The following is a 17,332-nucleotide window of genomic DNA, read 5'->3' as shown; positions in this document are numbered from 1 at the left end:
CAATGCAAGGCGCAAGAAATAGGCATTGTTGGTGTGGAGAGTCAGAGGAGGAAAGAAAGCGGGAGCAAAACACTGGTGTTTGTGTAGTGGAGTGAAACAGAGGAAGATCGACCCGTGTGTCCCAAGTTTACCCCGTGACGGTCACCACCACATTCTGGGGATTCACAAGGACGCTGCCAGGATTCTTCGGGAGGCTTGGGGGTGTCCCCTGAGAGGCGTGTGGCGCCTACACCTGCCAACGGAGCCTCTGCTGCAGGTGTCGTCTGGCTTCAGCGGCCAGCCTGTGCCTGGTCCACCTCGTCTTTCGGAATGTTATAGTGTGTGTGTGTTCGTCTTTATGCAGTTCAATCCGGCAGTTGTCGACCTTACCGGTGCTTGTGGGTGTACCTACGAGACAATGGGTAACCGAACGCATATTTTTCATGGTGTGATGTGTTTGTGTATTTAACTATATGTGTTTGTGAGGCGAGTGTCAGCCCGTCGGCTTCGCGATTCAACCCGTGAAGAGCTGCTGTTTGTTGCGCTGACTTTTATCACACCTACTCTTATCATGTCACAGCTCAGTCCTCTATACTCCCCAAAGCTCAATATCAGAGCTTAATTCTATGTGATCATCATTGATCAGTTCTGTGTGATCCTCATATCCTGGTTCTCTTCTGTTAGTTCTAGTATCAGGGGTCAGGATTCACAGAGCAGTTACATATTCTCTTACGAGCTCCGTCCCTCTTAACTCCATCGTGGCAGCTGTGTCTGTATTTACTAAACAACTGTAGAGATACGAGGTCTTACTGACCACGGAGTAAGGACTCATCCGTAACGTTTTGGGGCTTGTAATCTGTTTAGTAAATCCCTCCATAATCGAGGTACGAGGTACAGGCCTCCTAGGCGGACTCGTAACGCTCTGTGAATCCTCATCCAGGTTTGAATTGAGTAATTAAGACTTTCTTTAGGTGTCATTGAATTTGAGTCATTAAGGAATTTGAATTCAGTGTTCTCATTCATGTTGAGGTTCTCAAGGGCTCGTTAGTATCTCTGATGTTGTCTTGTGTTGCCTCTTGGTCCCCCCTCAACCAGCTAAGCCTTCTTATTACCTTACATTTGAACAGTTGATGTCAAGCAGCCATTTTTCGCTGATCAGTTTTCTTGCTTTTCCGAATCTGCTTGGGACATTCTGCAATGTTTCTCTGTTCTGTGTAGTTACAAAATTAATTGGATCTCAAGCCCAAAAAATCAATGCATAACTGTATGGAATACAGCCAATAAGATTGTGAAATTTATTTTTAGAAGCATTAGAAATATGATATCTAATATTATTCAGCTTTATCTTTCCCCTAGAACATTTACCAAAGTTCTCCCTTATTATGTTATGCAGTTCAGTTTTGGTCTCCATACTAACGAATGGACATGAATTCTCCCAACCACTTGGGCTGGACGGTAGAGCGACGGTCTCGCTTCATGCAGGTCGGCGTTCAATTCCCGACCGTCCAAGTGGTTGGGCACTATTCCTTTCCTCCCCCGTCCCATCCCAAGATCTTTATCCTGACCCCTTTCCTGTGCTATATAGTCGTAATGGCTTGGCGCTTTCCCCCTGATAGTTCCATTCCATTCCTGAACGCGTACAGAGAAGGAATAGAACCCTTCCTTGCGAAGACAGATTAAAAACCCGCTTACCGTACATTCTCTAGGAGGATGAGTAAGGGATGACATGGCAGAAGTCAACAACATGACCAGCAGGCGGGGTACCAGGAGCTAGAGCTCACTCTCCTGCAGTAGTCACTGAGAGGTCAGTACTTGTAAACAACCACCATCCGGGACCACGCAAAGAACATAAACTTCCTGGCTAGCCTCGTGGCCGTGTTGATATAGACTTTAATTAAATGTTCTCTTTAGGCTTGAAAGTTTAATGATTTGTGGCCACTGCTTTTGTGACTTTCTGGGCCTCGTGGGAATGTTTGTGTGTGTTTGTGGTGCTGTATTAACATCTGTTTCTGGGTGTTAATTTTTGTACGTTATGTGTGGGGGTGATGTTTGTTAGTTAACATGTGTGTGTGAGTGATGTTTGTTAGTTAACATGTGTGTGTGGAGGTGATGTTTGTTAGTTAACATGTGTGTGTGGAGGTGATGTTTGTTAGTTAACATGTGTGTGTGGAGGTGATGTTTGTTAGTTAACATGTGTGTGTGTGAGTGATGTTTGTTAGTTAACATGTGTGTGTGAGTGATGTTTGTTAGTTAACATGTGTGTGTGAGTGATGTTTGTTAGTTAACATGTGTGTGTGTGAGTGATGTTTGTTAGTTAACATGTGTGTGTGGAGGTGATGTTTGTTAGTTAACATGTGTGTGTGAAGGTGATGTTTGTTAGTTAACATGTGTGTGTGTGAGTGATGTTTGTTAGTTAACATGTGTGTGTGAGTGATGTTTGTTAGTTAACATGTGTGTGTGAGTGATGTTTGTTAGTTAACATGTGTGTGTGTGAGTGATGTTTGTTAGTTAACATGTGTGTGTGGAGGTGATGTTTGTTAGTTAACATGTGTGTGTGAAGGTGATGTTTGTTAGTTAACATGTGTGTGTGTGAGTGATGTTTGTTAGTTAACATGTGTGTGTGAAGGTGATGTTTGTTAGTTAACATGTGTGTGTGGAGGTGATGTTTGTTAGTTAACATGTGTGTGTGGAGGTGATGTTTGTTAGTTAACATGTGTGTGTGTGTGTGAGTGATGTTTGTTAGTTAACATGTGTGTGTGTGTGAGTGATGTTTGTTAGTTAACATGTGTGTGTGTGAGTGATGTTTGTTAGTTAACATGTGTGTGTGAGTGATGTTTGTTAGTTAACATGTGTGTGTGTGAGTGATGTTTGTTAGTTAACATGTGTATGGAGGTGATGTATATAAGTTAACATGTGTGTGTGTGGAGGTGATGTTTCCTACTTAACGTTTCTCTAGAACGTTATTACGTTCTTAAATGTTATCATCTGTCTATGAGGTTAATGTTCCTATGTTGTTTCCTGTTTTTAGTTACTGTTTTCTCCCTTCCTCCGCCTGTCTCTATCTCCCTCCCCTTCCCCCTGTCTCCCTCCCTTCGTCACTTGTTCCTCCCTCTCTCACTCGCCCCCCCCCCCACTCCCCTCGATCAATGCCTGAGATAATTACTATCACAACGCCCCCGGTGTTCACTGTAACGTGAACGGTAAAGCCACAACCAGGAGGCCGGTGCTACCATGACTAGGCCGCCGGGGATTCATCCACACACTCATCCACCCTCACACTCGTTCACTCGCGAACTCACTCACTCGATTCACTCACACGCGCATTCATTCTCATGCACTTCACAACAAGACCCCTCGCCGCCTCTTCAGGGGAAAGGCTAACAATGAACCTCTAATTATAACCACAGAAATCTAATTTTGTGTGAACATAGAGCACGGGTCCAAGTGGTCATTACGCTGCCCGTGGTGCCTGTAGCTAGGGTGCCCGTGGTGCCTGTAGCTAGGGGTGCCCGTGGTGCCTGTAGCTAGGGTGCCCATGGTGCCTGTAGCTAGGGTGCCCGTGGTGCCTGTAGCTAGGGTGCCCGTGGTGCCTGTAGCTAGGGTGCCCGTGGTGCCTGTAGCTAGGGTGCCCCTGGTGCCTGTAGCTAGGGTGCCCGTGGTGCCTGTAGCTAGGGTGCCCGTGGTGCCTGTAGCTAGGGTGCCCGTGGTGCCTGTAGCTAGGGTGCCCGTGGTGCCTGTAGCTAGGGTGCCCGTGGTGCCTGTAGCTAGGGTGCCCCTGATGCCTGTAGCTAGGGGTGCCCCTGGTGCCTGTAGCTAGGGTGCCTGTGGTGCCTGTAGCTAGGGTGCCCCTGGTGCCTGTAGCTAGGGTGCCCGTGGTGCCTGTAGCTAGGGTGCCCGTGGTGCCTGTAGCTAGGGTGCCCGTGGTGCCTGTAGCTAGGGTGCCCGTGGTGCCTGTAGCTAGGGTGCCCCTGGTGCCTGTAGCTAGGGTGCCCGTGGTGCCTGTAGCTAGGGTGCCCCTGGTGCCTGTAGATAGGGTGCCCGTGGTGCCTGTAGCTAGGGTGCCCATGCCGGGTGACACCTGCCTACTAGTGTATACAGGTACCGGGTGACACCTGCCTACTAGTGTATACAGGTACCGGGCGACACCTGCACACTAGTGTATACAGGTACCGGGTGACACCTGCCTACTAGTGTATACAGGTACCGGGTGACACCTGCCTACTAGTGTACACAGGTACCGGGCGACACCTGCCTACTAGTGTACACAGGTACCGGGCGACACCTGCCTACTAGTGTACACAGGTACCGGGCGACACCTGCCTACTAGTGTACACAGGTACCGGGCGACACCTGCCTACTAGTGTACACAGGTACCGGGCACAAGTACACCAAATAGCCACTGAGGACACACGAGACCAATCACTCTCAGACCTCACTCACCTTGGCAGCTAAGACCATATTATCTCTTACTTAAATATTATGTGAAATTACAAAATAATCACTCTTCAAATTTATAAATGAGATTTAATCCATTCAGTGATGTTAACAAAAGGAGTTAATTACTTAAGAATGAACTTCAGCCACCTGAGCTGATTAAATACTCAAGATTAAAGTTAAATTTAAATGAAATAATCACTGAAGAGCCTATTTCAAAATTTGATTAAATGCTTCATATATTTATACCACAAGGTTTTGTGTGGGACCCAACAGCCATATATTACATATAGGTTAAATAATTTTCAACGTGTGAGGGTGGATGAATGTGAGGGTGGATGAATGTGAGGGTGGATGAATGTGAGGGTGGATGTATGGGTGGGTGAATGAATTTGTGGGTGGATGAGTGTGTGGGTGAATGAATGTGCGTGGATGAGTATGTGTAGTGAACGAATGTATGTGTGGGTGAATGAGTGTGTGGGTGAATGAATGGGTGAGTGGATGAGTGTGTAGGTGAATGTGTGAGAGGATGATTGTACAGGTGAATGACTGTGTGTATGGATGGGTTTGTGAGTGAAAGTGTGTGTCTGTGTGAATAAATGTGTGAGTGAATGAGTGCAAGTATTTGTTGTAATCAGGAAAAAGAGCAGCTTCAGTTACTAATGCATCTTGGCTGAGAAGTCTCCCACATGTATGCTGTATATGAATTCGGTCAAAGCAAATATCTTAAGGAATTCATAGAAACTAATAGCAAAGAACGAAGCTAAATTTCTTGTTCTATCAAGTCAAGAGCCTTCAAGTGTGTAAACAATGTGATTTATGGGAAATCATTGACGAATGTTTCTAAATATGGCAGTAAACATTATTTAAATAAATTATATGTCGGGAGAAATTATTAAAGCATGTACATGCTTCCTTTGTTATCTTGGTGAAGTATCTTGCAGTATCTTACTGAATAAAGATTGCGGTAATTGCGTGGTAATTAAAGATTCTCTGACTCTCAGCACTCAAACATACCTAGATTTCCATTATCTTACAGATTGATAAAAATTATGAATAAAAACTGAAATTGCTTAACAAACGCAGATTCACAGATTCATACAAAGTTGAATTTACTTGTCAAGATGCCTTTGAAATGCAAAAAAAAAAGGCATCTCTACTTAACCATTTGGATTTTAGCAATTTTCTTTCATCCCTTCTTCACAGCATGTAAAAATAAATTGGGTTTTATGAACAAGAATTAATAATAAATTACCAATAAAAATAAATTATCCATTACTTCCAAGACATTAAAAAACTTACAGAAATATTATTTACTAATGTGTTCACAAGTGCGTAAGAAGCCAAACACACACCGAAACTACGACGTTGGTACAACGTTCAAACAAGTTTTAACACCTCCTAACCAGTTATAACAACCAATATACCAAGTTGTAACAACGTTCTAATACGCCATAAACACGTTAAGCCAAGATGTAACAACTTTATTACAAGTTGTAACAAGCGGAAAATAGAGACAGTTTAGGTTTGTGTTTCCAGGGTAAGAAGCCATGTTCATCTAGCAAAAGATCGATCTTAACAAGATGACCCAAACAGGTCAGAACACAATCGACTTGAGAATGGTCCAGGACGGACCGAAACGTCGTCGTCCCTTCACCTTCTAGTGTGTGTGGTCTGGTCAACAGAACATAATACATGGTCTGTAGCCTGCAATCCTAAAGGTATACATTGGTCAGTACAACATTCATGGTCTGTAGCTAGGAATGCTGGTGCCATGCATAGGCAGTATAAAACGCGCAGTCTAGACCCCCAGGCTGTAGCTAGGGTGCTACGTTGGAAGCTGGACCTCCAGGTCGCCCTTGAACCCCCGTGAAGACCAATTCTGAAGGGGTTGGTGTAAGTCATGTTCTACTGACTCTTCATGCTGCTTTCCCCATTAATTTTTTCTTAATATCTAATAGAAATAGCAAATTATATTTTCATAAGCACCATTAATCACTACAATCATAACATTGAACGAGTTTTGAAGATGGAAGGAAAACATGAACAGGAAAATAGGAATGAAAAAATATGCGAGCCTCCAGAAAAGTTATCTTCCCCAGCTCTATGGAGCATAAGTGTGGCAGTCATCAACTTCAGCATAAGACGACTTAGTGACAATTTCTAGAGAGTCCATTCTTCACGACACATTCTCAGCTGCCGCTTACCATATTATCCAGAAAGCAGAGAGGGGGTAAGAGAGCAGAGAGGAGCGAGCGAGCAGAAAGAGCAGAGCAGGGAGAGAGAGAGCAAAGAGAGGAAAGAATAGTTAGAAGAGGGGGGCAAGAATGAAAAGGCATAATAACATAAGAGAGTGTAGTAAAGAGTTGGAAATGTGGTACATGGGGACAAACAGGGGAGAGGGTGCAAGGGAAAACTAGTGGAAGGAAAGGGGGAAAAATGAGAAAATTAGAGACTAAAATCAGGAGAAAGGAAATTTCGAGAGGGGAGAGAAACTGGTAAGGATATAGGTGAGAGAAAGGAAGAGAGTAATGGTGAGACAGAGAGGAAGAAACGAAAAATATTGAGCAGAATAACGAGAGAAGAGGAGGCCAGGAAGTGGAAGGGTGGGAAAGAGGTATACGAGAAAAGGTGTGCAAGAGAGATGAAGAGAGTGCGAGAAGTAACAAGGAATGAGTAGAGTAGAATGTGAAGGACAGTGACAGAAAATGAACACCTGCTGACGAGTGGCACTTCTGAAACACCTGCTGGACGAATGGCACTTCTGAAACACCTGTTGACGAATGGCACTTCTGAAACACCTGCTGGACGAATGGCACTTCTGAAACACCTGTTGACGAATGGCACTTCTGAAACACCTGCTGGACGAATGGCACTTCTGAAACACCTGTTGACGAATGGCACTTCTGAAACACCTGCTGACGAATGGCACTTCTGAAACACCTGCTGACGAATGGCACTTCTGAAACACCTGCTGGACGAATTGCACTTCTGAAACACCTGCTGGACGAATGGCACTTCTGAAACACCTGTTGACGAATGGCACTTCTGAAACACCTGCTGACGAATGGCACTTCTGAAACACCTGCTGACGAATGGCACTTCTGAAACACCTGCTGGACGAATGACACTTCTGACTCATCGTCTACATGTAAAGGGACTGATCTATTGTTACTTAATACTAATACAGTAAATGCTTACTAGAAAATACAGTTTAACAAGCTGAATTTAGAGATATGTCATATTGATATCTCTGTTATTGTCACAGAGATGCAACATACCACTATATGTTAAGGGAAATATATATATTACAGTGAAGCGAGTTATCGTGAGTCCTTGTTGACATCCCAGCTGAGGGAGACTCGTCAGTTGCTTCCCAGAACACCTCGTAACCACTTCCCACTGCTCTCCTATAAGCTGCTTTTCCCCATTAATTGCCTGCCCAGAAATTTCCGGGAAAAAGATTTCACCAGATATTTTGATGTTTTTCTCTACAGTTTCTTCTTGGAGTGCTAAAATAAGGAACATTATTCACTTCTTAGAATCTGTGGTAACGTTGCCTCGTAATATGAAGACTGCAAGTGGCACGGCGCAATATCTGCTTTGAAATGCAACTGAAGTTATTGCAACTTTTTCAGGGAATGTATCATCAACGGAAATCACTACTTGATTGGTCGAGCCAAAGCGAGGAGATGATTTCCTGACATTCGAAGACAGCTCACTACCCAGGACATCACTTGGTGTTATAATGCTCCTTTGTGAGTGTTCAAGAGGAGTTAGTCTAGTGAGTATGCGCCCCATACCCATCCCCTCCCCTCCCCCCTGGGCGGTGGTGGACCCCATACCCATCCCGTGGGCGGTGGTGGACCCCATACCCATCCCGTGGGCGGTGGTGGACCCCATACCCATCCCGTGGGCGGTGCCGCGGTGGTGGAAACGGTCAGAAAGGCACATAATGGAGTCAGGAATTGAAGCCCATAGTTTCATTTAGCTAAGTAAGAACAATCTTGTGTTCAAGAAAAGACTAACAATGTAACTGCAAATTGAATCAACGCAGGAGCACCGTGACAGAATAAATGAGGAAAGGAGTACAGAAGAACAGATCAATGCAAGTGCACGTGGGTACAGTGTAGCCCAACCACTTGGGCTGGACGCTAGAGCGACGGTCTCGCTTCATGCAGGTCGGCGTTCAATCCCCGACCGTCCAAGTGATTGGGCACCATTCCTTCCCTCCCGTTCCACCCCTAATCCTTATCCCGACCCCCTTCCCAGTGCTATATAGTCGTAATGGCTTGGCGCTTTTCCCTGACAGTTCCGTTCCGTTCCGTGGGTACAGTGTGGTTGCAAATGGCAGTCCTGATCATCATGCACGAAGCGCAAGTGATGACAGGAGAGACCTATCAGGTTGCAACCCGTTCTCGCACTTTCGTATAGTCAATATTGACTTATTAAACACGTGCATATGTGACATACTAATTTATTGTGAATATTTTAGTTTGCCTTGAAAAGCTTCATAGAAAACACCGACCTTATTTAACCTTCTTACTCTGTTAGGATAAGTATCTTATTGCTTCGTAATTACAATTATTACTTAACCTATACCTATAATAGGTTAAGTAATAATTGTAATTACGAAGCAATAAGATGCTTATCTTAACATACTAAGAAGGTTAGGTAAGGTCGATGTTTTCTATGAAGCTTTTCAAGGTAAACTAGTATGTTTAGTATGTCATATATGCACGTATTCAATAAGTCAATATTTACTAAACGAAAGTGCGAGAACGGGTTCATACTATGCACTGAGAGTGTATTTTGGTCCTGGACTATGTTCAGGACTACAGTATATACATGATGGACATTAACTAATAATAATAATCATTTCCTACAGTAGACGAATGAATACTGCTATATTTTGTAAACATTAGGATGTGTATAGTCATCACGTTGTCTATGACGAATTTTTATAATGTATATATATATATATATATATATATATATATATATTTATATATATATATATAATATATATATATATATATATATATATATATATATGTATATATATATATATATATATATATATATATATATATATATATATATATATATATATATATATATATATATATATATATATATATATATTATTCTCGTGTTGAGCATAAATTAGATTTGGTTAAACTCAAAATAAGAGCTGAAGATTGAGACTTTCTGACTGACTGACTGACTGACTGACTGACTGACTGACTGACTGACTGACTGACTGACTGACTGACTGACTGACTGACACTGACTGACTGACTGACTATTGACAAGACTCTTGTACTAACGCGAGTGAGTGGGGAAGAGGGTCAGTGTTACCCAAGAGTGGGAGTTTTGACAGTTCCCTCGCTCTGTGAACGATGGTGGTGACTCAAAATCTATTACAACACCACATTCTGGTTACCCAGTGCTTAACATACTAAGAAGGTTAGGTGAGGTTGGTGTTTTCTATGAAGCTTTTCAAGGCAAACTAAAATATTCACAATCAATTAGTATGTCACATATGCATTTATTAAATAAGCCAATATTGACTGTAAGCAAGTGCGAGAACGGGTTGCCCAGTGAAGAGAGACGAAGTCGACGCTATGTGAAGGATGGTTGGGCAGGCGGATGTGAGGATTTAAGATTGTGAAAGGTCATGTCTTAAATACCATTTGTCTAACATTAACTTCATTTTGATTTGGTTAAGTTGGGTTTAGTTAGAATAGGTTTAAGTTAAATTATATAAACTGTAGCAAAGCTTGAGCGGTTGTACGCCATCGTCCTTTCCCCTTACAACAGAAAACAAGATTTCCAATATGTAAATAACACAGTTGTGGACGTATCGTTTAGCCGTAGAATTAGAGCCTCGGTAGGGTTATAAGCAACAGTAAGATTACATAGTTGCCAAGAGCACGCTCGCCTGAGCTTGTAAACAACACAACTGGGCTATTCCACAGTTCAGCGTGCTAGGATATCCGGTTTTGATATGACATAGGTTGCCATATTTGAACATTGAAAAACAGAACTGCTCACAGGCCCATTGAGAGGCGGGGAAGACGTTATCTTGAGATGATTTCGGGGCTTAGTGTCCCCGCGGCTCGGTCCTCGACCAGGCCTCCACCCACAGGAAGCAGCCCGTGACAGCTAACTAACTCCCAGGTACCTATTTACTGCTAGGTAACAGGGGCATCAGGGTGAAAGAAAATCTGCCCGTTGTTTCTCGCCGGCGCCCGGGATCGAACCCGGGACCGCAGGATCACGCGTCCAGTGTTCTGTCCGCTCAGCCACCGGTGCAGATGTGGTACATCTGCACCAATATCATCCAACCCTCGAGTCACTAATGTTACATGTACTGAACACCTTATTATACAAACTATTCATATGAAAAAAGAGAAATAACATAACACTGAAGTTTAATTATTTCTAATTTACTGTATGGTACCTCTTTATTTATAGTAAGGAATGGCGGGGGGGGGGGGGGGAGGGGGCCTTTGACAAACCGTCGGCTTCCTGTCTTCGTCGAGGCCATGAGTGAGATAGTGACCCTCAAAATAATTCAGGGTCAAATCCCGTACTTCACTGGTGATAACACCACTCAGCACTGGTTTGGTAGGTCCTTTATTTTCATGAACGCTAAGTGGGCCAAGATTGATCAAACATTCACCTGTCCACCGACCAAAGCTATACATGTTTTCTCTAGTGCAACAGCTTAGTCTGGATTTAATAAACAGTTTACAAGCTTGGAAACGCTGCGAGGTCGTTCTCGACAAAGGTTATTATCATTATGGACAATCTTCTAAAACTTCGCAACTCCTAAACAATTTAATAAATACAAATTAACCTGTCATGATTGAGGAAAGCTGTACCGGTTTCGTAAGTAGATACCCAAGCCCTTGGTCTACATACCTAGCACTCAACTTTGCATTATTCTCTACTTCTTTGGAAACACAGTGAATTTTGTCTAAAGTACTGTAGTTAATTTCCACTTGTATGTGTGAGTGTGTCGGGGAGTGGTGGAACACTTGTATGTGTGAGTGTGTAGGGGAGTGGTGGAACACTTGTATGTGGGAGTGTGTAGGGGAGTGGTGGAACACTTGTATGTGTGAGTGTGTAGGGTAGTGGTGGAACACTTGTATGTGTGAGTGAGTAGGGTAGTGGTGGAACACTTGTATGTGTGAGTGTGTAGGGTAGTGGTGGAACACTTGTATGTGTGAGTGTGCAGGGTAGTGGTGGAACACTTGTATGTGTGAGTGTGTAGGGTAGTGGTGGAACAAAGCACCACTAATGAGCTCTCCAGGAAACACTACTATGCACCACACGCATTCTGAAGAGACTGAAATTGTCGAAGATGCACTGTGGGTGCAACACTGTAGGGACAACAGTGTTATAGAACAACAATTATAGAAAATTCCTATTTTGAATCAACAGCATGTTAAAATTTATGAATGCGTCTTTGGGGGTCAACCGCCGGATGGAATGAACATAGACTGAGGACGGGTTGAATACAAATAATCGCCAAAAGATTCTAAGCACCTTATCTACGCCTAAGTATATACAGAACATTAATGCATAATAAAATAAATATATAAATAAGAACAAACTTATTTCTAACACACAATATGAATATTTACGAATGCGTCTTGGAGGACGGCCGCAGCTTTAACGAGCCTGGCTTGAGGACGGGCTGTGTAAATCATTTGAAAAGTGTTTTTCATTCCCAAACAGACTACTGCATTAACGATCACTTGGCAAATGCAGCGAACTAGACCAGTCCAATACCAATATACAACTCCCTCTCGAGTGATCAACATTCTCAAATGATCAACACTTCTGTGGGGGAAAATAAAATAGTGACAAAAATCTTGGAAGTTTTAATATTTAAAAATTCCTCCCGCATAATGGTTTAAGGACCAAGACTCAGACATGTCCGCGAGGACAAGATCGTTCTGTAACCCCTACACAAAACGCTTCCTAGGCTGCGTTACTTTGTCAACTTTGTGAAAGAGAAAACATGCACTCCCTTGAACATTATATTGTAGAATGTCCCATAGTGACTGACTTTTGCTCTCCTGGGCTGAGGTATGCTGAACTCTGTAAATACTATATGAATACTGGAACACTTGATGATATATTAGACTTGTACCCAAGACTGACAATGTAATGCATCGGTTATACAGTGTTTGTGATGTAACTATAACCTGAGCTTGTAAAAGCACCCTAATCACCTTCAGTGGTTAAGTGATTAATATCATACTGGTTTATATAGCAGCTATCTTACAATATCAAAGTAGGAGAGGCATAAATGTATATATATGTGTGTATATGTGTATGTATGTGTATGTGTTTGTATGTATATATATATTGTTATGGTAATCTGGGGCTAGATTCACGAAGCAGTTACGCAAACACTTACGAATCTATACATCTTTTCTCAATCTTTGGCGGCTTTGTTTACAATTATTAAACTGTTAATGACCTCCGAAGCACCAGGAGGCTGTTTATAACAATAACAAAAGTTGATTGGGACGTTTTCATTCTTGTAAACTGTTTAATAAATGTAACTAAAGCCGTCAAAGATTGGGGAAAGACGTAAACGTTCGTAAGTACCTGCGTAACTGCTTCGTGAATCTGGCTCCTGCCTAGCAGTAGACCCTGCCTGTTCCTTTACCGCTTCTTCACCGACGTATCTGCATGCTCCGACCTCAAGATTCAACATCAACGACAACAACATGTGCTCAAACGTATTGGTGTCTAGACACACCTGCTCCCCCCCCCCCTCCAGTACCTGAGACACCTGCTGTCTCAGAGGTGGACCAGACGCCACCAGCTAACGACACTTCTCGATCGTTTAACTGCCGGCTGCGTGTTAAAACTCCAGAATTCGTGCCAACTATGACGTCATGCCCCATATATAAAGGTTTGCCAGCGTCTAGCTCAACAGACTACCCTTCGGGTGCTCATAGCTGTAACATCTACTCTCGCCTCTGGGTGACGGTAGACGCACATAGCTAATTTGTACAAAATATTGCCTTCACCTTTGTTATTTAACGTAAATTTCACATGTAAATATTTCTCTTTTGATTGTGTGTAAACCAAGTGGATAAGAGGTTTTGTTTTCATTAATTGTTACTTGTCATTTTGTGTAAAATTAGTCATTTTATATTATATTAAATGTTTGAAGTTTTTATTCTTTTTGTTTTTTACCCGCGGCTCTCACACCACAGAGGTATCAAGCAGTTTTTGTTTACTTTGGTTTTTTTTATTAATGTGCGACTGACACAAGACTTGCCAGAATAGTTACTGCTCTATTCCAGATTCTCGTCACAATATGTATATGTATATATGTATGCATGTATATACAGGATATGTTTAAACTGGTCAGAACTGTATTTCACCTTTGTAAATACACATCAATAACATTATGTAAAAAGACACATCGAACACTGTTTATGTAGGACAGACGTAAATCTGTGTATTTATCTAAGTAGGTTAGATTAGCATTTTATTATCACTACAATCACCTTCTGTGGTTGATTGTTCAATAAATCACTGAACTATATGTTTAACAGATCTGTCCATGGAGGACAGAAGAAAAATGTATATATGCTGGATAGCATTGTAAATGTGTGGTTCCCTAAACAAGATGCATAAACATAGTGTATATAATATAATCCCTGCTACTGGGCAGCAACTTTCCCCTCTGAAGATGCTCAAGAGAGATTGAAGGAAACGCGACCTTCAGCGACACGTGTAAAGTATCACGTGTAAATTGCAAAGTGAATTTTGGAGAGTTAATTTTTCAGCTTCCTTCCAAAGGGAAGAATAACATAAATGTAAAGATACATGCTTAATATACTGCATATTTACAGTATATATGTTGTATAAATATATTGTAAATATACTATATAGTTAATATCATATTAAATACTGTATATTTAGGTCCCAAACGGGGACCCTCTTCAGCAGTGAGCGAGACTGGTGGCTATAGCTGCTTTTATGGCGTCATGTCAGGTGTCCTGAGGGGAGGTGTAAGCATTGGGTAATAACTTCCTTGTTACATAAACACTCACCAAATCTGGTAACCACTGCCCTGAGGAGACATTAAAATTTGGATTATTGTTTATAAAAGTAAATTCTATTATTTTCCCTTTTAGAACCACAGCGTTGGGGATAAATTATACAAGAATTATCCCATCTAATTTTGTGATTGGTCTCACTAAAAATTTATTTTTAACGATGTGCTAAAATTGGCACAATGAAGCTCATGTATTTCATTTTTGCCATTTTCCTTCCTGGTTATACGTTATCACACCACGTGTTAATTTGCTGGTGATATGTACACACAAACACATATTTATACATATTATACACGTACACACAAGAGTCTACAGTAAAATGATTCACTAATATTGTGTACAGCTCAGAATATTTCCATCACGCAATTCCTTCTGCGTCGTATTTCCGGAGCAAATATCTTCTTCACAAAGGCAGATGTTCAAGTCAACCCTTGCTAGTCCTTGGATAACTGCGTTGGGAGAACTGGGGAATATCTTCAGAAAGCTGACGACCTTGGGATGAACTTGGAAATATCTTCATCTGGCTCGTTGTCTTGAGTGAACTAGGAAATGGTATCTGAGAGATGACTTTCTTGGGCGGTCTGGAAAATATCTTTAGAGAGTTCGCTGGCTTGGGTGACCTGAGAAACGTTATTAGAGATCTGGCTGTCTCTGGTGACCAATTTAATATTCTTTGATGAATCACTGTCACTGGGAGCTTTGGCGGCGTGTCGTGGGCAACACGTCTTCCTGAAGGTGCGGCAGCTGGAGTAGAGGGCGGCGCGGAAGTCTGCATTTCTCCAGGAAATGAGGGGAAGGCAGATCATCTCGTGGAGCAGCATCAACAGCGGAGCGAAGACATAGGTGTAGTCCCACTCTATCACCTGCACCACCCTCAGTAGGTTCACTATCACCTGCGCACAAAATGTACCGTATTAGTGTAAGGGTTTCCTTCAAACCTTATTATCCCATATACTGATTAAATGAAAGTTCGTGTTCGCCATTATATCACTTAAATGGTAGAATTAATCTTATGTCAATCCGTATGCGCAAAATTGTCAAATAATCGGAAGAAATTCTTGCTACGATTTTCCTTTTTGCAAAGAGTTAAAAATATCTAGATATTTGCAAGATATGCTACCTAGCCTTCCTTAGATATACAGAATTTAATATTAATTCAATTGTGATGTCGATCTTAAGACCTAAGATTTACATAAAGTTAGCCTAAATATTTACGTTTACGTTTCTTATCAACATCATTGAAAATGTTGTGTAAAAAATAGTAATTAATTGATGAACACCAAATATGATTTAGTCTACCTTTTCCGGTCATCCACACTGGGACTATGAGGCCACAAGCGCCAAAATTTATCTGCTTAGAAACTTGTTACCTATATCTATAATACAGAATGTCTGTCTGTTTATCCAAGGATGGACGCCAGATGCTTGGAGTCAGCCTCACCAAGAGTGCCACAACTCCAAGAGTGTCACAACTCCAAGAGTGCCACAACTCCAAGAGTGCCACAACTCCAAGAGTGCCACAACTCCAAGAGTGCCACAACTCCCAGAGTGCCACAACTCCAAGAGTGCCACAACTCCAAGAGTGCCACAACTCCAAGAGTGACACAACTCCAAGAGTGACACAACAACAAAAAACGAAGAATTTGGTCAGAATATTCAACAAAATATTTTGTATCATGAATTACGTGTAAATGTGACCTCAGAGGTGTCTCTTACAGCGAGCTTTTCAAGTTATATATTTTGACTAGACGTTCAGTCAGCTGGTGTTAGGTAATCTGGTCCAGCACCACGGAGCACACCGCCTCCTCAACCCCAGTCGTCACAATAAGCGACAGTAACGCTTGAATCAATGCTGATAACGCTGATTAAGCGTTGAATTAAAGTTGAACTTGGATATCGTGCCAACTGGGACATTTGTGTTCCATCTATTTCTAGTCTCTCTCTAACAAACATGTTATTTGCCCCGTATCTTACTTCTTGGAACATAAGAGATGAAAGTGAGTGGCGTTTGAAGGAGAATTTGATGCATAGGAATTCAACTGGATTAAATGAGAAGTGAGTGGCTAAGTCACTCACCATACAACACCAACACCTGGTTCTCATACTCACATCAGGGACAGCCAAGAGCAACTTAAGGAAAACGATAATGAGGACATCAATGGCTGTCTTCACTCTGATGCGGCGGTTGTCCTCCTCCATAGTTTTGTTGGCATGTTCCATCTCATGTCGACGCCGCCGGAACTCTCGCGCCATCAGTACGTACATCAGCACCACCGCCAGGGACGCCACGGTGAACACAGTCAAGTACCCTGTGAGGAACGGTGAGGGATGGAAACAGCTGAACTTGGTACTTGGGAGTAGTACGATGAACGTTAACACCGGCACAGCCCAGCAGCCCAAGACCAGAACCTTGCAGCGGGAGTCCGTCAGTAGATCGTTGTACCGCAGTGGCCAACAGATGGCCAAGTAGCGATCGAGAGCCAGACAGGAGAGGCAGAGGACGGAGACGATGTGTAAGTAACGTGGGAGGATGATGATGCACCACACCGTCGCTTCTCTCAGCCTGTGCATCAGTCTAGTTATGGTCAAGATGAAGACGAGACAGCCACACAAGCCTCCACTGACGGCCAGGTTAGTGACAAGCTTCGTTGATGTCTTTTGTCTCATTTTGGGGCATCTCCTGATGACGTAGACGGTGAGAACACTCTCACCCACCAGCACTAGGGACATGCACTGCCAGAACACGTTCATCCAAGAAGGGGGATTATCGTCCCTGAACATGTGACTGCAATTAACATTACCGCTCCTGTTGAACATTT

General features: G+C 42.6%; 2 protein-coding genes across 2 annotated transcripts in view; both read right to left on the bottom strand.

The window, feature by feature from the left end:
- Nucleotides 1-17,332, bottom strand: part of LOC123774778 (uncharacterized) — a 285,909-nt gene that overhangs the window by 141,648 nt on the left and 126,929 nt on the right. The gene's annotated exons all lie outside the window — the stretch shown is intronic.
- LOC123774780 (G-protein coupled receptor 52) overlaps nucleotides 12,294-17,332 on the bottom strand; it is a 5,909-nt gene continuing 870 nt past the window's right edge. Inside the window, exons 1-2 of the mRNA XM_045769377.2 lie at nucleotides 16,623-17,332; nucleotides 12,294-15,406 (exon numbers count right to left, since the gene is read on the bottom strand). The exon at nucleotides 16,623-17,332 is cut by the window's right edge and continues 870 nt beyond it. Coding sequence (XP_045625333.1) covers nucleotides 15,056-15,406; nucleotides 16,623-17,330 — 1,059 coding nt within the window. The 5' untranslated portion in view covers nucleotides 17,331-17,332 and the 3' untranslated portion in view covers nucleotides 12,294-15,055. The remainder of the gene's footprint in view (nucleotides 15,407-16,622) is intronic.

Source organism: Procambarus clarkii, chromosome 68 (assembly GCF_040958095.1).
Source record: "Procambarus clarkii isolate CNS0578487 chromosome 68, FALCON_Pclarkii_2.0, whole genome shotgun sequence".
NCBI classification, from domain to species: domain Eukaryota; kingdom Metazoa; phylum Arthropoda; class Malacostraca; order Decapoda; family Cambaridae; genus Procambarus; species Procambarus clarkii.
Note: the sequence above shows the minus strand (reverse complement) of the source record. Positions and strands in the feature narration are given on the sequence as shown.